The sequence below is a fragment of the Lethenteron reissneri genome, chromosome 20, assembly GCF_015708825.2.
Source record: "Lethenteron reissneri isolate LAM-NWPU_2019-01 chromosome 20, ASM1570882v1, whole genome shotgun sequence".
Lineage (NCBI taxonomy): Eukaryota > Metazoa > Chordata > Hyperoartia > Petromyzontiformes > Petromyzontidae > Lethenteron > Lethenteron reissneri.
This window is the reverse complement of record NC_083798.1, coordinates 7,747,183-7,759,782: the sequence shown is the minus strand read 5'-3', so window position 1 is coordinate 7,759,782 and position 12,600 is coordinate 7,747,183. Positions and strand designations below refer to the sequence as shown.

At 53.3% G+C, this 12,600-nt stretch overlaps 1 protein-coding gene across 1 annotated transcript; it reads left to right on the top strand.

Moving 5' to 3' along the window:
* Nucleotides 1-1,375: 1,375 nt before the first annotated feature.
* Nucleotides 1,376-11,515, top strand: LOC133344680 (uncharacterized). Its single transcript, XM_061554737.1, has 2 exons — nt 1,376-2,278; nt 6,179-11,515. The coding sequence occupies exons 1-2, from the start codon at nt 1,831-1,833 to the stop codon at nt 6,997-6,999; spliced, it is 1,269 nt and encodes a 422-aa protein (XP_061410721.1). The 5' UTR covers nt 1,376-1,830; the 3' UTR covers nt 7,000-11,515.
* The last annotated feature ends 1,085 nt before the right edge of the window (nt 11,516-12,600 follow it).

The window sequence follows — 12,600 nt, the reverse complement described above, 5'->3', positions numbered from 1 at the left end:
ATTCACAAATGAAATAACTTTTCGCAATCCCTGGAGGCCCTCCAGCTGACGGAGGCCTCTTGGCTACAGCCCCTAAAGCCCCCACGCCTTGATCCGGCCGTGCCTGTGAGCAATATTCACGTCTTTGTTGTTGCTGTGCTCACGCACCACGGATCTCCCTTGTAACGTAGCCGGAAACAACTGGCTGAACGGGAAGCATCCGTCGTCCAAACAACTCAAATCAACTCATTGGCGCTCCGAGTTCGATTCCAGGCCGCGGCTAACATCAGCTGTGAGTGATTCTGAAACGATCATGACACCCTTCTACACTCGTGCTTTCACCAACCCGCGCTGTCCAGAGTGAGGAAGTATGATCAAACAACTCCCACGAGGCACACGGCGTGGGGGAGATAACTCTTCACCCAGCAACGGAATGACAATGGGAATTATTATCATTGTGATTAATTATTAAAAACTCATTACGCCATGTCTCTCCGCCAGAGCGCGTATAATGAGTTTTTACTTTTAACAATATTAGTGAGCGCGGGGCTCCCAAGTCGTGAAACTAGCCCACCCTACACCCAAGATGGCATACACTCCTTACACTCTTACACCGCACACCTCTTTAGAATTTAGAATGAAGCGTGTACAGAAAAAAAAGCATCAAACATCCCGCAGGCTAAACATTAAGTCAATTACCAAGCGTTCACGCGCTCGCTCGCGCGTGCTCGCGCGTGCGCGTGCGTGCGTGTGTTTGGTGTGTGACGTCTGCATACAGAAGAGGAACGCTTCGCATAATTCATAAAAGCCAAACATTACCTGCAAGGTATTCCGACTCATCCGTCACAATTAAGGCAGATTAGCGTCGCATGGCCCGCGCGGACGCCGCGAATTACGCGGCGACCCCGGCTCGATCAAATGAGTTTGTGCTGATGATGGCATCGCTTGACCACGAGATCTTAACTCCGATGATAAATAATGGGGGGGGGGGGGGGCGTGAAGGGAGGCCCGGCGGGGCGCTGGGGGTTGGGGGGGGAGTCGTGGGGCGGTGGAGAGCTGAGAAAGGGGGTTAGGGATAGGAGGATGGGGGGGGTGAAGCTAAATGAGATGACGTCAGCGAATTAGCGATGCTCGTAAACAAAGCCAAGAGGCGGGATCTGCCAAAGGAGGAGTGGGGGGGGGGTGCGGCAGATAATCAGTGTGGGGGGTGGGGGGAGACGGGGTGGGGGAGCGGGGTGGGGGGTGGGGGTAGCGGGGTGGGGGGAGCGGGGTGGGGTTGGGGGGAGACGGGGTGGGGGGAGGCGGGGATGCTCCAGGAAGAGGGAGCTCAGGGTGGCGCGCCAGGCGCGGGATGATGCCTCCTTGATACGGGAGTGCGCAGCACAGAGCCGTCACTGATCCGCGCGCGTGCGCGCGCGCACTGCTCCGAGTCCCGAAGTCACCGCCAGTCACAAGCCGTCATCGTCGTCCCCGCTCTCCGATCACAATCTCTATCGCCAACGTCGTCACTATCATCAGCGCTCGTGCCTCGACTTTTTTTTCTCGAACCTAGCGCCGAGCCCCCCCAGTCGGGCGTGGGGCAACGGCGCCCGGCTGCAGTTTCAACTGGACGGACGTTCAAACCGAGGGGCTTCAAAGCGCGTGGCATCGGGACGACCAGGAAGAGGAGTACCAGGAGGAGGAGGACCAGACACACGGGCAGAGGATAGGGAACATCGAGCACAGGATCAGGAGGAGGCTCGTAAGAAAATAAAAAAGAAAATCAGAAGATAGGGGAGATTAGGAGGAGGCTCAGGAATAAGCTGAGGAGGAGGCTCAAGATCAGGAGTTCAGGTCTCGCTATCGCGCACCATGCATCGACCCGCGGGCGCGCTCACCGCCTTCACCATCGACTCCCTCATCGGGGGCGGACAGGGCAGCTGCGGTCAGCTACTCTACCCGGGCTACCCGGGGCTCTTCCTGCCCCCCTATGGGCCCCTGGTGATCCCCAGCCCAGCCGCGCTGCAAGCCGGGCTGCACGGATTCGCGGGCGCCGCTTTCGGAGCCGCGGGGCTCTGCTCGGCTTTCGCCAGGACCCTGCCGCCCGTGATCCCCGACACGAGGCACTGCTACGGGAAGGGGAGACCCCCGGGCAGGGAGGAGCGACTTCGCGACCACTCTCACGACTCCTCGGGGAGCTTCTCCCGAAGCCGGGAGACGGAGCAAGAGGAGCGCAATGAGACGGAAGACGCGGGGCGAACGGAGCGTCCGCCCGCGGTGGTTCTTCACTGCGCCAAGCCCTGCAGGTCTCCCACCACCGGTGAGGAGCTGAGGGTTCTCGTGCCCGTTTCAGTTAACGGTGCCGATGCCACAGCGAGTGAATGGGTTGTGCCGAGGCCGGCTCGTTTGCACGACTGTGTGGCAATCGGCGGTGGCATCGTCATCAGCCGATTTAGCACGGTTGCCTACGTACGGTGCGAAATAAGTTCAACAAACGTACGTACGTAATTATGTTCAGCATCAAGACCATCATTCTCCACCGTGTCAATCATCATCATCAGGAGCTTCATGGGCTTCATCAGCATGTTTATCATGACCGGTTTAATAATCATGAGTAAGTAGATCATGATAAGCCGTGTGGCACAATCATCATCGGTAGTATCATCGTCGCTCAACAGTATCCGTATCGTCAGCCGCATCATCTTCTATCGGATGCATAGGGATGTCTGCACGCCGAACTTCTTTGGCGCCGTACGTAGCCAACCGTGCTGAGCGGAGGTGCCCCACGCGCAAGTCCTTCCCCGTCGTCATCTCGCGTTGTCTTTGTCCGAACGAGTTGAGCCGCAAGTCTCGAGTTGCGTCTCTCTCTCTCTCTCTCGTGTCCCTGACGATGACCCACGCGGTCCAACTGCTGCACGTCTGCGGAGTGTGCAGAGTTGTTCGTCTCTTGTAGGAATACTTTGGTGGAGGGGTGGGGAGGGGTGAACAGCGGCTGTGTTCTCATTTAGACGAGAGCGGTGGCTAAATGGCGCCTGTGTTATCATGTAAAGGCAGACGGCGCAGAGCAAGTTTGCGTAACAAGGCAGAGAAGAACAGGAAATGAGGAGAGGCTGCTTTCCCCTTTCTGGCAACAAAACAGGCGTTAAGATGTTCAAACTCCCAATCGATACGTGTTTCAAGGCATCGTGTCTGCATTCATCACACAAACTTGTGGCAAAAGATGCCAACAAATGTTGACTTGATCACATTTTGCATTGTCTTTGGTATCTCATTTGGTGTTTGGACATCTTATAGGCATGTTCTATTGTCAGACAGGGTAAAGGCCTATCTGACAATAAAGGTCCCGTAGATAAGGACATGACATACAGGGATCATAGATAGATGGGATGCGTGCTATAAGATAAGGAGATGATTAGGAGATGTGTATTGTGGAGATTAACAGCCGACGCGTGTTAACAGAGACGAAGGGCAGATGTCTGCTCTCCGACGCGGTAGATGTGTGTGTGTGTTTCACGACATGAGTGTGGAGAGTTTAGGCCAGGAATGAACATCGGGCGTGTGTTTTAACGTAGAGATGAGCAGCTACTTCTGCTGTGAGATAGAGATGAAAGGTAAATGTAATGGGGAGGTGTTCGAATGTATGGGACAGTGGTTAATAATTCTAGATTTGAAGCTTTCGTGACTGCAAGGATTCATACTCTTAGTTTTTTCGGTAAAGTCACGTAGGTAAAAAATGAAATTAAAATTAATAAAAAATAAAATATAAAAAATTACGACGTTTCGGAGGCAACACAAGTCTCCGTCATCAGGTGGGACCGTCACAGCCAGATTTGCTGTATCACTTGATATCACTTGATACAGCAAATCTGGCTGTGACGGTCCCACCTGATGACGGAGACTTGTGTTGCCTCTGAAACGTCGTGATTTTTTTTATTAATTGCATTTTTTACCTACGTGACTTTACCGAAAAAACTAAGAGTATCGTGGTTAATAATACCAATTCCTTTTTTTATATATAGCGTCAAATCGTGCGAGTTGCATCTCAGAACGCGAGACGATTTCACCCACTATACAAACATCTTAAAATACATACAAATCATCTAAAGAAAGCAACGGGAACACCACAAATGAACACAACACGACCAAGAGCGCGAAGGTAAGCAAAGCGCGGATCAGTTTGGGACGACATCAATCACTCGAGCACCGAAGCCGCTGACACGTGCGACAAAAGAGCTTTACAGCTCATCGGATTCCTCCAGCGTAAATAAATATTCTGATCGGAGAAAGTCGAGCAGATGTGTGGAAATCTTTCATGCAGGGCCCTGGCGAGTCGATGTGTATGCAGAGTGGCCCTCCAGTCACAGCGGATGAGCGACGCTCACAACAACGAGCAGAGCTCCGAGTGGATAAAACGCAGCAAGTTAGCACGGTGGTGCATATGCCAGCCATCTCAATCAGTCAACCCACGGCACCTGGATCTGTCCCGTGACCTCCTGCCAGCGGGCCTTCGACACTTGGCGTGGGCTCAAAGTGCACCTAGTCTGGCACAAGTGCTGCGGTGATGTCACCGACACTCAGTGGCGAACGGCGGTTGTTGTTGTTGTTGCTGTTTGGAGTTACACAGTCGATGGGGTGTGATATCTGAGATCGGCACTAGGTGCATCATGCGGTAAGGCAGTACAGGTCAGAGCCGTCTCTAGGGTTTGGCGAATAGGGGGAAACCGCCCTGGGCCCCGCGCTTTGGAGGGGGGGGGGCGCGCGATTCAACATGAGGGTGGCAGATGTTATACTGCACATTTAGTTTGCAGGCGCCACGGCGGCCCACACGGTGTGATTTGCCCCGGGCCCCGCGCGCCCCTATGGGACAGGTGTGCACGTGTATGCACAGCAGTCGCCGTGTGTGCGACTCGCTGCGCGGGTCTCGCCGTGTCGTAGTGTTTACACGGGGGGGCGGGGGATGGGGGGGGGGCAGATAGTGGGGGTCCCTGTAGGAGTCTCTGCGGGGGGCTCAATCTGTTTGGATCTCGTTTGTGTGTAGGGCCGGGGGGGGGAGAATCCCACTCTGTTAGGGTCTCTGAATTCCACTCCGTCTGGGTCTCTCTCACTCTGCGTGCTTCTCTGAGTGTGCATGGGGGGGGGGGTCTATGTGGTCCTTGTATGGGCCTCACTACGTTGGGGTCTCAATCTCTGTCTCGATGGGGCTCTGTTGAGGCTCAATCTGTAAAGGGCTCTGGGGGTCTCTGTGCGGGGTCTCCCTCCCCGGGGGTCGCTTTGGGAGGTCACCCTCTGTGTCTGTCGTCCTGGAATCTATGGGAGTCTGTGGGTCTCTGTCAGGGGTCTCCATGGGATATCCATATCTCTATAGGGTCTCTATGCATTGTCTGGGTATCTATAGGGTACTCTCTTTGGCGTCTCTGTTTTGGTCTCTGTTGGAGAGCCTCCGTAGACACCTCCTTCATGGGTCTCCGTAGGGATATGTTTGGGTTTCTGTCTGAGGCCGTCTGTATGTAGGGTCGTCTCTGTAGACAGGTCTCGTCTCTCTGTGTCTGGTGGTGTCTGTGTGAGGGGTTGTCTCTGTGTGTACGTGTGTTGGGGAAAGTCTCTAAGGCAGTGGTTCTTCACCTGGGGTGCACGTGCTCCCTGGGGATGCGAGATGCCCTTTCTGAGAACCAACGGGGTTGCAGGCTGCAGTAAAGGTTAAGAACAACTGGTCTAAGGGGTCGATCTATGCACGTGCGTGTGAGTGCGTAGGGGTGGGCACTGTGCGTGTGTGTGATGGAGAGCGGGGTGCGTCTGGGTGTGTGTCTGGGTGTGCGTTTGTGCGTGTCTGTGCGTGCGGGCATGGTTTGGGGAGCGGTGGTGTAGCGGTTAGCGCTACGCCGCACTACGAACCCGGCGGCTCGAGTTCGATTTCCGCTCACGGCCTACACCGTTGCCGATTATTTGAACCGGTCCTGGACCTCCCCTAAGTCGACTCAGCCTCCAACGAGTACCCGGTGTAGTGTGTGTGAACATCGCCATTGGGCAGACAAAATGCGGTCGGGCTTTGTTGCTGGACACCCACCCCCTCGTGTATCGTGCCGGCCTTCATAGGTGCTCGCTAACAGCACTTGGCGCCTGCCGTCTGTTCAGGCTACACGGGAGGGGACCTTTGTCTTTTGCGCATGGTGCTGCTGCTGCTGGTGGTGGTCTCACTCCCCGCGTGTCTCTTGCACTGCAGCGGCGCGGGTCGCGGGCTTCAGTCCCGGGGGGATCGAGGGCGCGCGTGGAGGGCGCGGCGCCTCCTCCTCCTCCTCGTGCTCCGCGCCCGACGACGAATTCTCGTGCGACAGCGACGCGGACCACTGCAGCTCGGACGAGTTCAGCGGAGACAGCCTGCACTCCCCCCCACGAGCTCTCCCCGCGACTCCCCGCTCCACCAGAGTGTCTCCCCCCTGCTCGTCGTCATCGGCAGCATCCTTCTCGCCGGGTGACAGAGGCTACGCGGCCGAACACGATCAGCATCGCCGGCACGATGACCATCAGCGCGTTGCTGAAGACCAACTTCAGAATGACCACAATATTCACCACCACCAGCAGCATCATCATCATCATCAGCATCTTCAGCAGTCTCACCACCACCACTACGACTTTCACCAGCAGCAACAGCAGCAGCATCAGCAGCAAGTGGGCAAGTCCAATCTCAACCCGCAGCAGCAGCAGCAGAGGAGGCGGCGGCGCACGGCGTTCACGAGCGAGCAGCTGCTGGAGCTCGAGAAGGAGTTCCTGAGCAAGAAGTACCTCTCCCTGTCCGAGCGCTCGCAGATCGCGGCGGCGCTGCGTCTCAGCGAGGTGCAGGTGAAGATTTGGTTCCAGAACCGGCGCGCTAAGTGGAAGCGCGTCAAAGCGGGCAACGGCGCGTCCCGGAGCGGGGAGCCGACCCGAAACCCCAAGATCGTGGTGCCCATCCCCATTCACGTGAACCGCTTCACCGCACGGGGAATCCAGCCGGGGGGACTCGAGGCCGGCGGGCAGAGCCAGTCAGAGCAAGACAAGATGTAGTCGTCCCCAACCCCCGTCGCTCCACTTTGGTTAAACCAGGGCCACATCCCCCAACTCGCGTCTGGACTCTGAGGCTCGGCTCCGGACAGCTCCGGCTGAAATTGAGCCCTGGGTTGAAGACGCAGCGCCTCAACTATTCATCATCGTCATCGATATAATATGACAGGGCCGATCCATTGATGGATGAACGCCATCCCAAAGCCGATGCCATCTCCTGTGATCCCGTGATGCAACACCCACAACATGAACGAGCTCTTATCTTGTAGCTACACTGCGTGGCTGTGTAGTGGTATGGGCTGTCCCAGCACGTGTCCGAAGCTTCGCTCGTGTTTGGGAACATAGATTAAACCTTTAGCTCGCTCTTGTGACACCCTTGCAGTGACGTCCATATGCAAATCACAGGGAATGCGCTCGAACACGTCAGATCTCAGAAGCTGAGCAACGTTGAGCCTCCAGGATAGTGCTGGGTCGGGAGACTGCTCGCTAATGTACACCAGGCGTCGTGGGCTTGAGCTGCGAGGTATAACCAGGATATGGCAGTGCAGCAACGGATTCTTGAATATGTGGGCACAGCAATTGAGAATTACTCCCTCGTATGGCCGGGTTTTCTTGAAGGCATGAGACAAAAGAAAATAAGTTAAATTTCGATTTAAAGCTAAGTAAGTTAATGAATTCATTGGTTCAATAATTAATTGGCCAAACATCACAGTCCAGCAGGAGCCTCTTTAAAAAAAGATCTTGAGACTCGGTGAGCTTTTTTTCGGATAAATAAAGGGCAGCATGATCATTACCGTGTATCATTCAAGCCTTCAGCAATCACCTCCGATGAGCAACGGTCGGCTACGTACGGTGCGAAAGAAGTTCACCATACATACATAGTGACGTCCTTCTAGCGCAGTGGCGGTGCTTGTGAAAAAAACCGAGTCAATCTAAAATATAATAAAGTTATTTTTTTCTCTCTCAACAACGAAGCTGCAAACTCGTGTGGGACAGCGCGGCACACAGTGCCAGCGTTGTGGGAATTACAAGATAAGAGCAAATTGTTGTTGTTGTTACGTGTGGCTCGCGTCTTTAATATATTTTAAGAGCTGCCCCGAATAACCCGACCACGTGTCCAACCTGCGCCACGTGTTCACGTGTAAGTGGGTCCTTCACCATCATTGGCCACCCACGACTGTTCGCTCATCACCCGACTTTGACGCGTTGTAGGAGGGGCAGTCGGCATGTGTTCAATGAATACTCGAGCCTTTGTGTGTCTGTGTGTATATATAAAACGCATCATGATACGTATTCCTGTACAATACAATTACCGACTGGTAATGGACATTGTTACCCACTTGGTTAAGCAGAAGTGCGCGCGCATTGATTGTCTGGGAACAGTCGAGTAGACTTTGCTTCATTTGCGTGCCTTAATACTTACGCGTTCCTGAGCTATAATTTCTGGGATTAAATTGTACGTGAGCGTTCACACACCCACACGTGAATAGCGTACACACACGGATGGATTGTTATGTTTGCATGTGCGTGTCTGTGTGTGTCTCTACGAGTGTGTATGTGTGAGAATGTACAGGTTTCCCTCGCATTGTGCGGTAGATGCGTTCCAAAAAAGGGGTTCACAAAGTGAAATCGCACGAGACATCTGCCTGCCGAGTAGCGCACACAGCACACACACAGTACACACACACTACACACACACAGTACACAGACACACACAGTACACACACACACAGTACACACACAGTACACACACAGTACACACACACAGTACACACACACAGTACACAAACACTACACACACACAGTATACAAACACTACACACAAACACAGTACACACACAGGGTACACACACAGTACACAAACATTGCACACACACAGTACACACACAGTACACACACAGTACACAAAACTACACACAAACACAGCACACAAACACAGTAAGCACACAATACACACGCACGCCATACACAAACATTACACACACAGTACAAACACAGTACACACAGTACACACGCACGCAGTACACACACAGTACACACGCAGTACACACACACACTACACACAATGTACTCCCACGCACGCAGTACACAAACATTACACACGCAGTACACACACACTACACACACACTACACACAATGTACTCCCACGTCCGACCGCATTGCCGCATATTAGTGACTTAAAACCGCATAGAGCGAAGTTTGGGTTCAAATAGGTTCACCGCATACACGCGAAATCGCACAAACTGAACCCGCACAAAGCAAGGGAAACGTGTCCTGGGGCCGAGACGTAGCGGTCCACGCGCTTGCGCTACGATGCCGGCTGACCCGAGTTCGATTCCCAGCCACGGACAACGTCAGCGGTAGTTTGTCATCCGATCTTGTGCTGGGACCGCCCAAAGGTCGACATGGCCACACAGTAGTATTACATTTGTCTTCATTCAAGACCCCAATGTTCTATCCCAATGTAAGCAGGAGTCACTCAAATGTGACCTGGACTGCAAACAGCAAAGTTCCGAATGCAACAAAACACACGATTCATTATCATGAACGCAAAAAGCTTTCCGGTGCAAGATACACAGGCATCGAGCCCGATGTGTAAACCAAACATCAAGACTAGGGAGACAAAGGCGGCCGGGCGCGGGATCTGACCACACCGCCATATCGTGCGTCGTTACGGCCTTAATAGGTGCTCGCTAAGAACAATTGCCCCCCCCCCCACCACCACCCAGGTCTAAAAATGCAACACGACGGGTTCTTTGTCTTTGTGTGCGAGCGAGTGAATATACGCCTAACAGACTGTTTCCCCAACAGTCTGTTCAGGCTATACGGTGGATCTTTGTCTTTGGCTTGTACGTCTACCGGCGTGGGGAGCGGTGATGTAGCGGTTAGCGCGCTGCGCTACGAACCCGACCACCCGAGTTCAGTTTCCGCCCACGGCCACCACCAGTGACCGGTCCTGGGCCTCCTCGAGGTCGACTCTGCCTCAAATGAGTACCTGATGCGGTGTGTAAACATAGCCACGAGGGAGACAAAGGCGGCCGGGCGTGGTGCTGGCCACCCATCCCCTCGCCTTCATAAGTGCTCGCGAATAGCACTTGCCGCTTGAGGCGATACGCGGGATCTTTGGCTTTGTGTGTCTGCCGCTATGCCATTGCGTCACTTGCTGGGCTTGTGCCATCATTCACACCCACGCTCACGTGGTTTAGCAGAGCAATGGGCCACTGGAATGTCACGCATTAATTGCTTTTCCCCCTTCCACCAAAGGGTTATGCGCAATGCTTGTGGACCGTTCTTTAACTCGTACAACAAAGGAAAACAACCTCAGTACAGCCTCAACTGATTGTTGGGACAAGTGCTGTTAGCGAGCGGCTATGAAGGCCGGCACGGCACACGAGGGGGTGGTTGGCCAACACCACGCCCGGCCGCCTTTGTCTACCCAGTGGTGATGTTTACGTACCGCACCAGGTACTAATTTGAGGCCGAGTCGACCTAGCGGAGGCCCAGGACCGGTTCAATTGATCGTGGCTGGTTTTAGCCGTGAGTGGAAATCGAACTCGTGTCGCCGGATTCGGAGCGCGGCGTAGCGCTAACTACTACACTACCGCAGCGCACTACTTCAACTCGCGCGCACACAAATACGAACATGTGTGTACAGCACTCAACATACTATATAACATGCGCATTGTTTTGTTATGAAGGTACGTGGTCGTCCTTAAACCTATAAACAGTTTAACACGCAAGTTATCACGACCAATATTATCCATAAGAGGTTTTTGGGTTAGATCGCATTAATCTAAATGTGTCGTTAAGACCGAAACGGGAGGATGTATCCACAACTCTGGCTGTCGCCTGATGATGCTCGTTGTAATTACCGGCGAAACGTCGTACTCGAATTGTAAATGTTGTGGGTTTACTCTCCAACACACCGGCGTGCTGAACTAGCAACGAATTGCCACGTTTTGTTTACGTGACAAACCTTACTAATTGGCTGTGTCGGGTGGTGGTGGGTTTAACGACACATTTATATTTAAGCGATTTAACCCACAAACCTCTATCATGGACCTATAAAACACATTTTGAGCATCTAAAATCAATTCAAGAAACAACCAGCCAGCTTGTAAATACATCAGCGTAGTCACCATCATCATCATGAGCCTTGGTCTGACCACTTCCATTCCGTTACCAGTCTCGCTGATCGGATGATGACCGAGAGAGACGCGCTTTGTATAAATGAACGCGCCGTGACTACACACTTGGCTTCCGCCAGACTTTGTCTTGCGACGAAAAAAATATATTGTTTAGTCTACGCGTGAATTATATTAGAACGGTAAAAAGGTATATATATTCAAATATATTATTCCATCTTTATAATGAGTCTCTTTTTACACATGCGTGAATCGCGGACGCGTGCATGCCCCGTGTATATTATAACAAGCGGCGTGAACTAATGGAGCTGCATGTAATTACATTTGTACGCTTTCGCCTACGATATTTCATAATAAATTATTCAAATCCGAATCTAATTAACGGGGTGCCCTAAAACGCGTCCGGTGCGATGAGCGGCGATGCTGTGGCTCTCTCTCTCTCTCTGTGTGTGTGTAATGGGATTTAGCAACACACGCTTTCCCCCCATCTGTAACGCAATTAGGATTTGTGTGCGTCCCCCATGGCGACATTCAACCCGACGTCAGCTGTCAGTGAGGGTTATCGTGAGTGTCACCGGCGGTGCGCGCACGTGGGGAGCGGTGGTGCGGCGGTTAGGGAGCTGCGCTTCGAAGCCGGCGACCACAGTTCGATTCCCGCTCAACGTCGACAACGCCGGTGACGGTTATCTACGCCGGTCCCGAGGCTCTCCTAGGTCGACTCAGCCTCATTGAGTACCTGGTGCGGTGTGTAAACAATCGCCACTGCGGAGACAAAGGCGGAACGGGGTGGTGCTGGCCACACACCCCCTCGTGCACCGTGCTGGCCTTCATTAGGTGCTCGCTAACAGCACTTGCCCCAAAAGTATGTTGAGACTATACGGGGGATCTTTGTCTTGTTTTGCGCACGTGGGGTGCGAGCACGCGAGTCGTGAAATTGCAGGGGCACCCAAATATCAGTTACCACGGTAACATATACACTGTATGTCTTTACGTGTCTATCTATACCAATCGTCTCAGTTCAAATATATGTGTGCATATATAGATATAACATAGAGTTCGCACGCACTGCACGCGCATGATGATTGCTAAACTCGCACGTGGTGTGCGAGGTAAGTCGTGTACACATACAGAGGATGGGTTCCCAATCCACAACCCTCCAATCCTCGTAAACTCACCACGATTTCATACGCCGTCTATCCCCTGCACTTTGCCCATCGTCTCTGTTCAAAAACAGTTCCATTCATTCGGCCCCGCACACGCCTGATGATTGCTAATCACGTCCCCTCCGTGTGACATCGAGAGCGCTGCTGATTCAAATTGGCTGAGTGAGTGTTTCGTGTGTGTGCGCGTGCGTGCCGCGTGTGCTCGCTGACGGCACTTGCTCCGACAGTCTCTTAAGGCTATACGGGGGATCTTTGTCTTTGTACGCGTGCGTGTACGTGTACGTCCCACCGTGGG

Bases quoted from the DNA above. Each gene is read 5' to 3' on its own strand.
- LOC133344680 (XM_061554737.1), top strand. From the start codon at position 1,831: ATGCATCGACCCGCGGGCGCGCTCACCGCCTTCACCATCGACTCCCTC. The intron at 2,279-6,178 runs GTGAGGAGCTGA...CTTGCACTGCAG, and splicing joins CTGCAGGTCTCCCACCACCG to CGGCGCGGGTCGCGGGCTTC.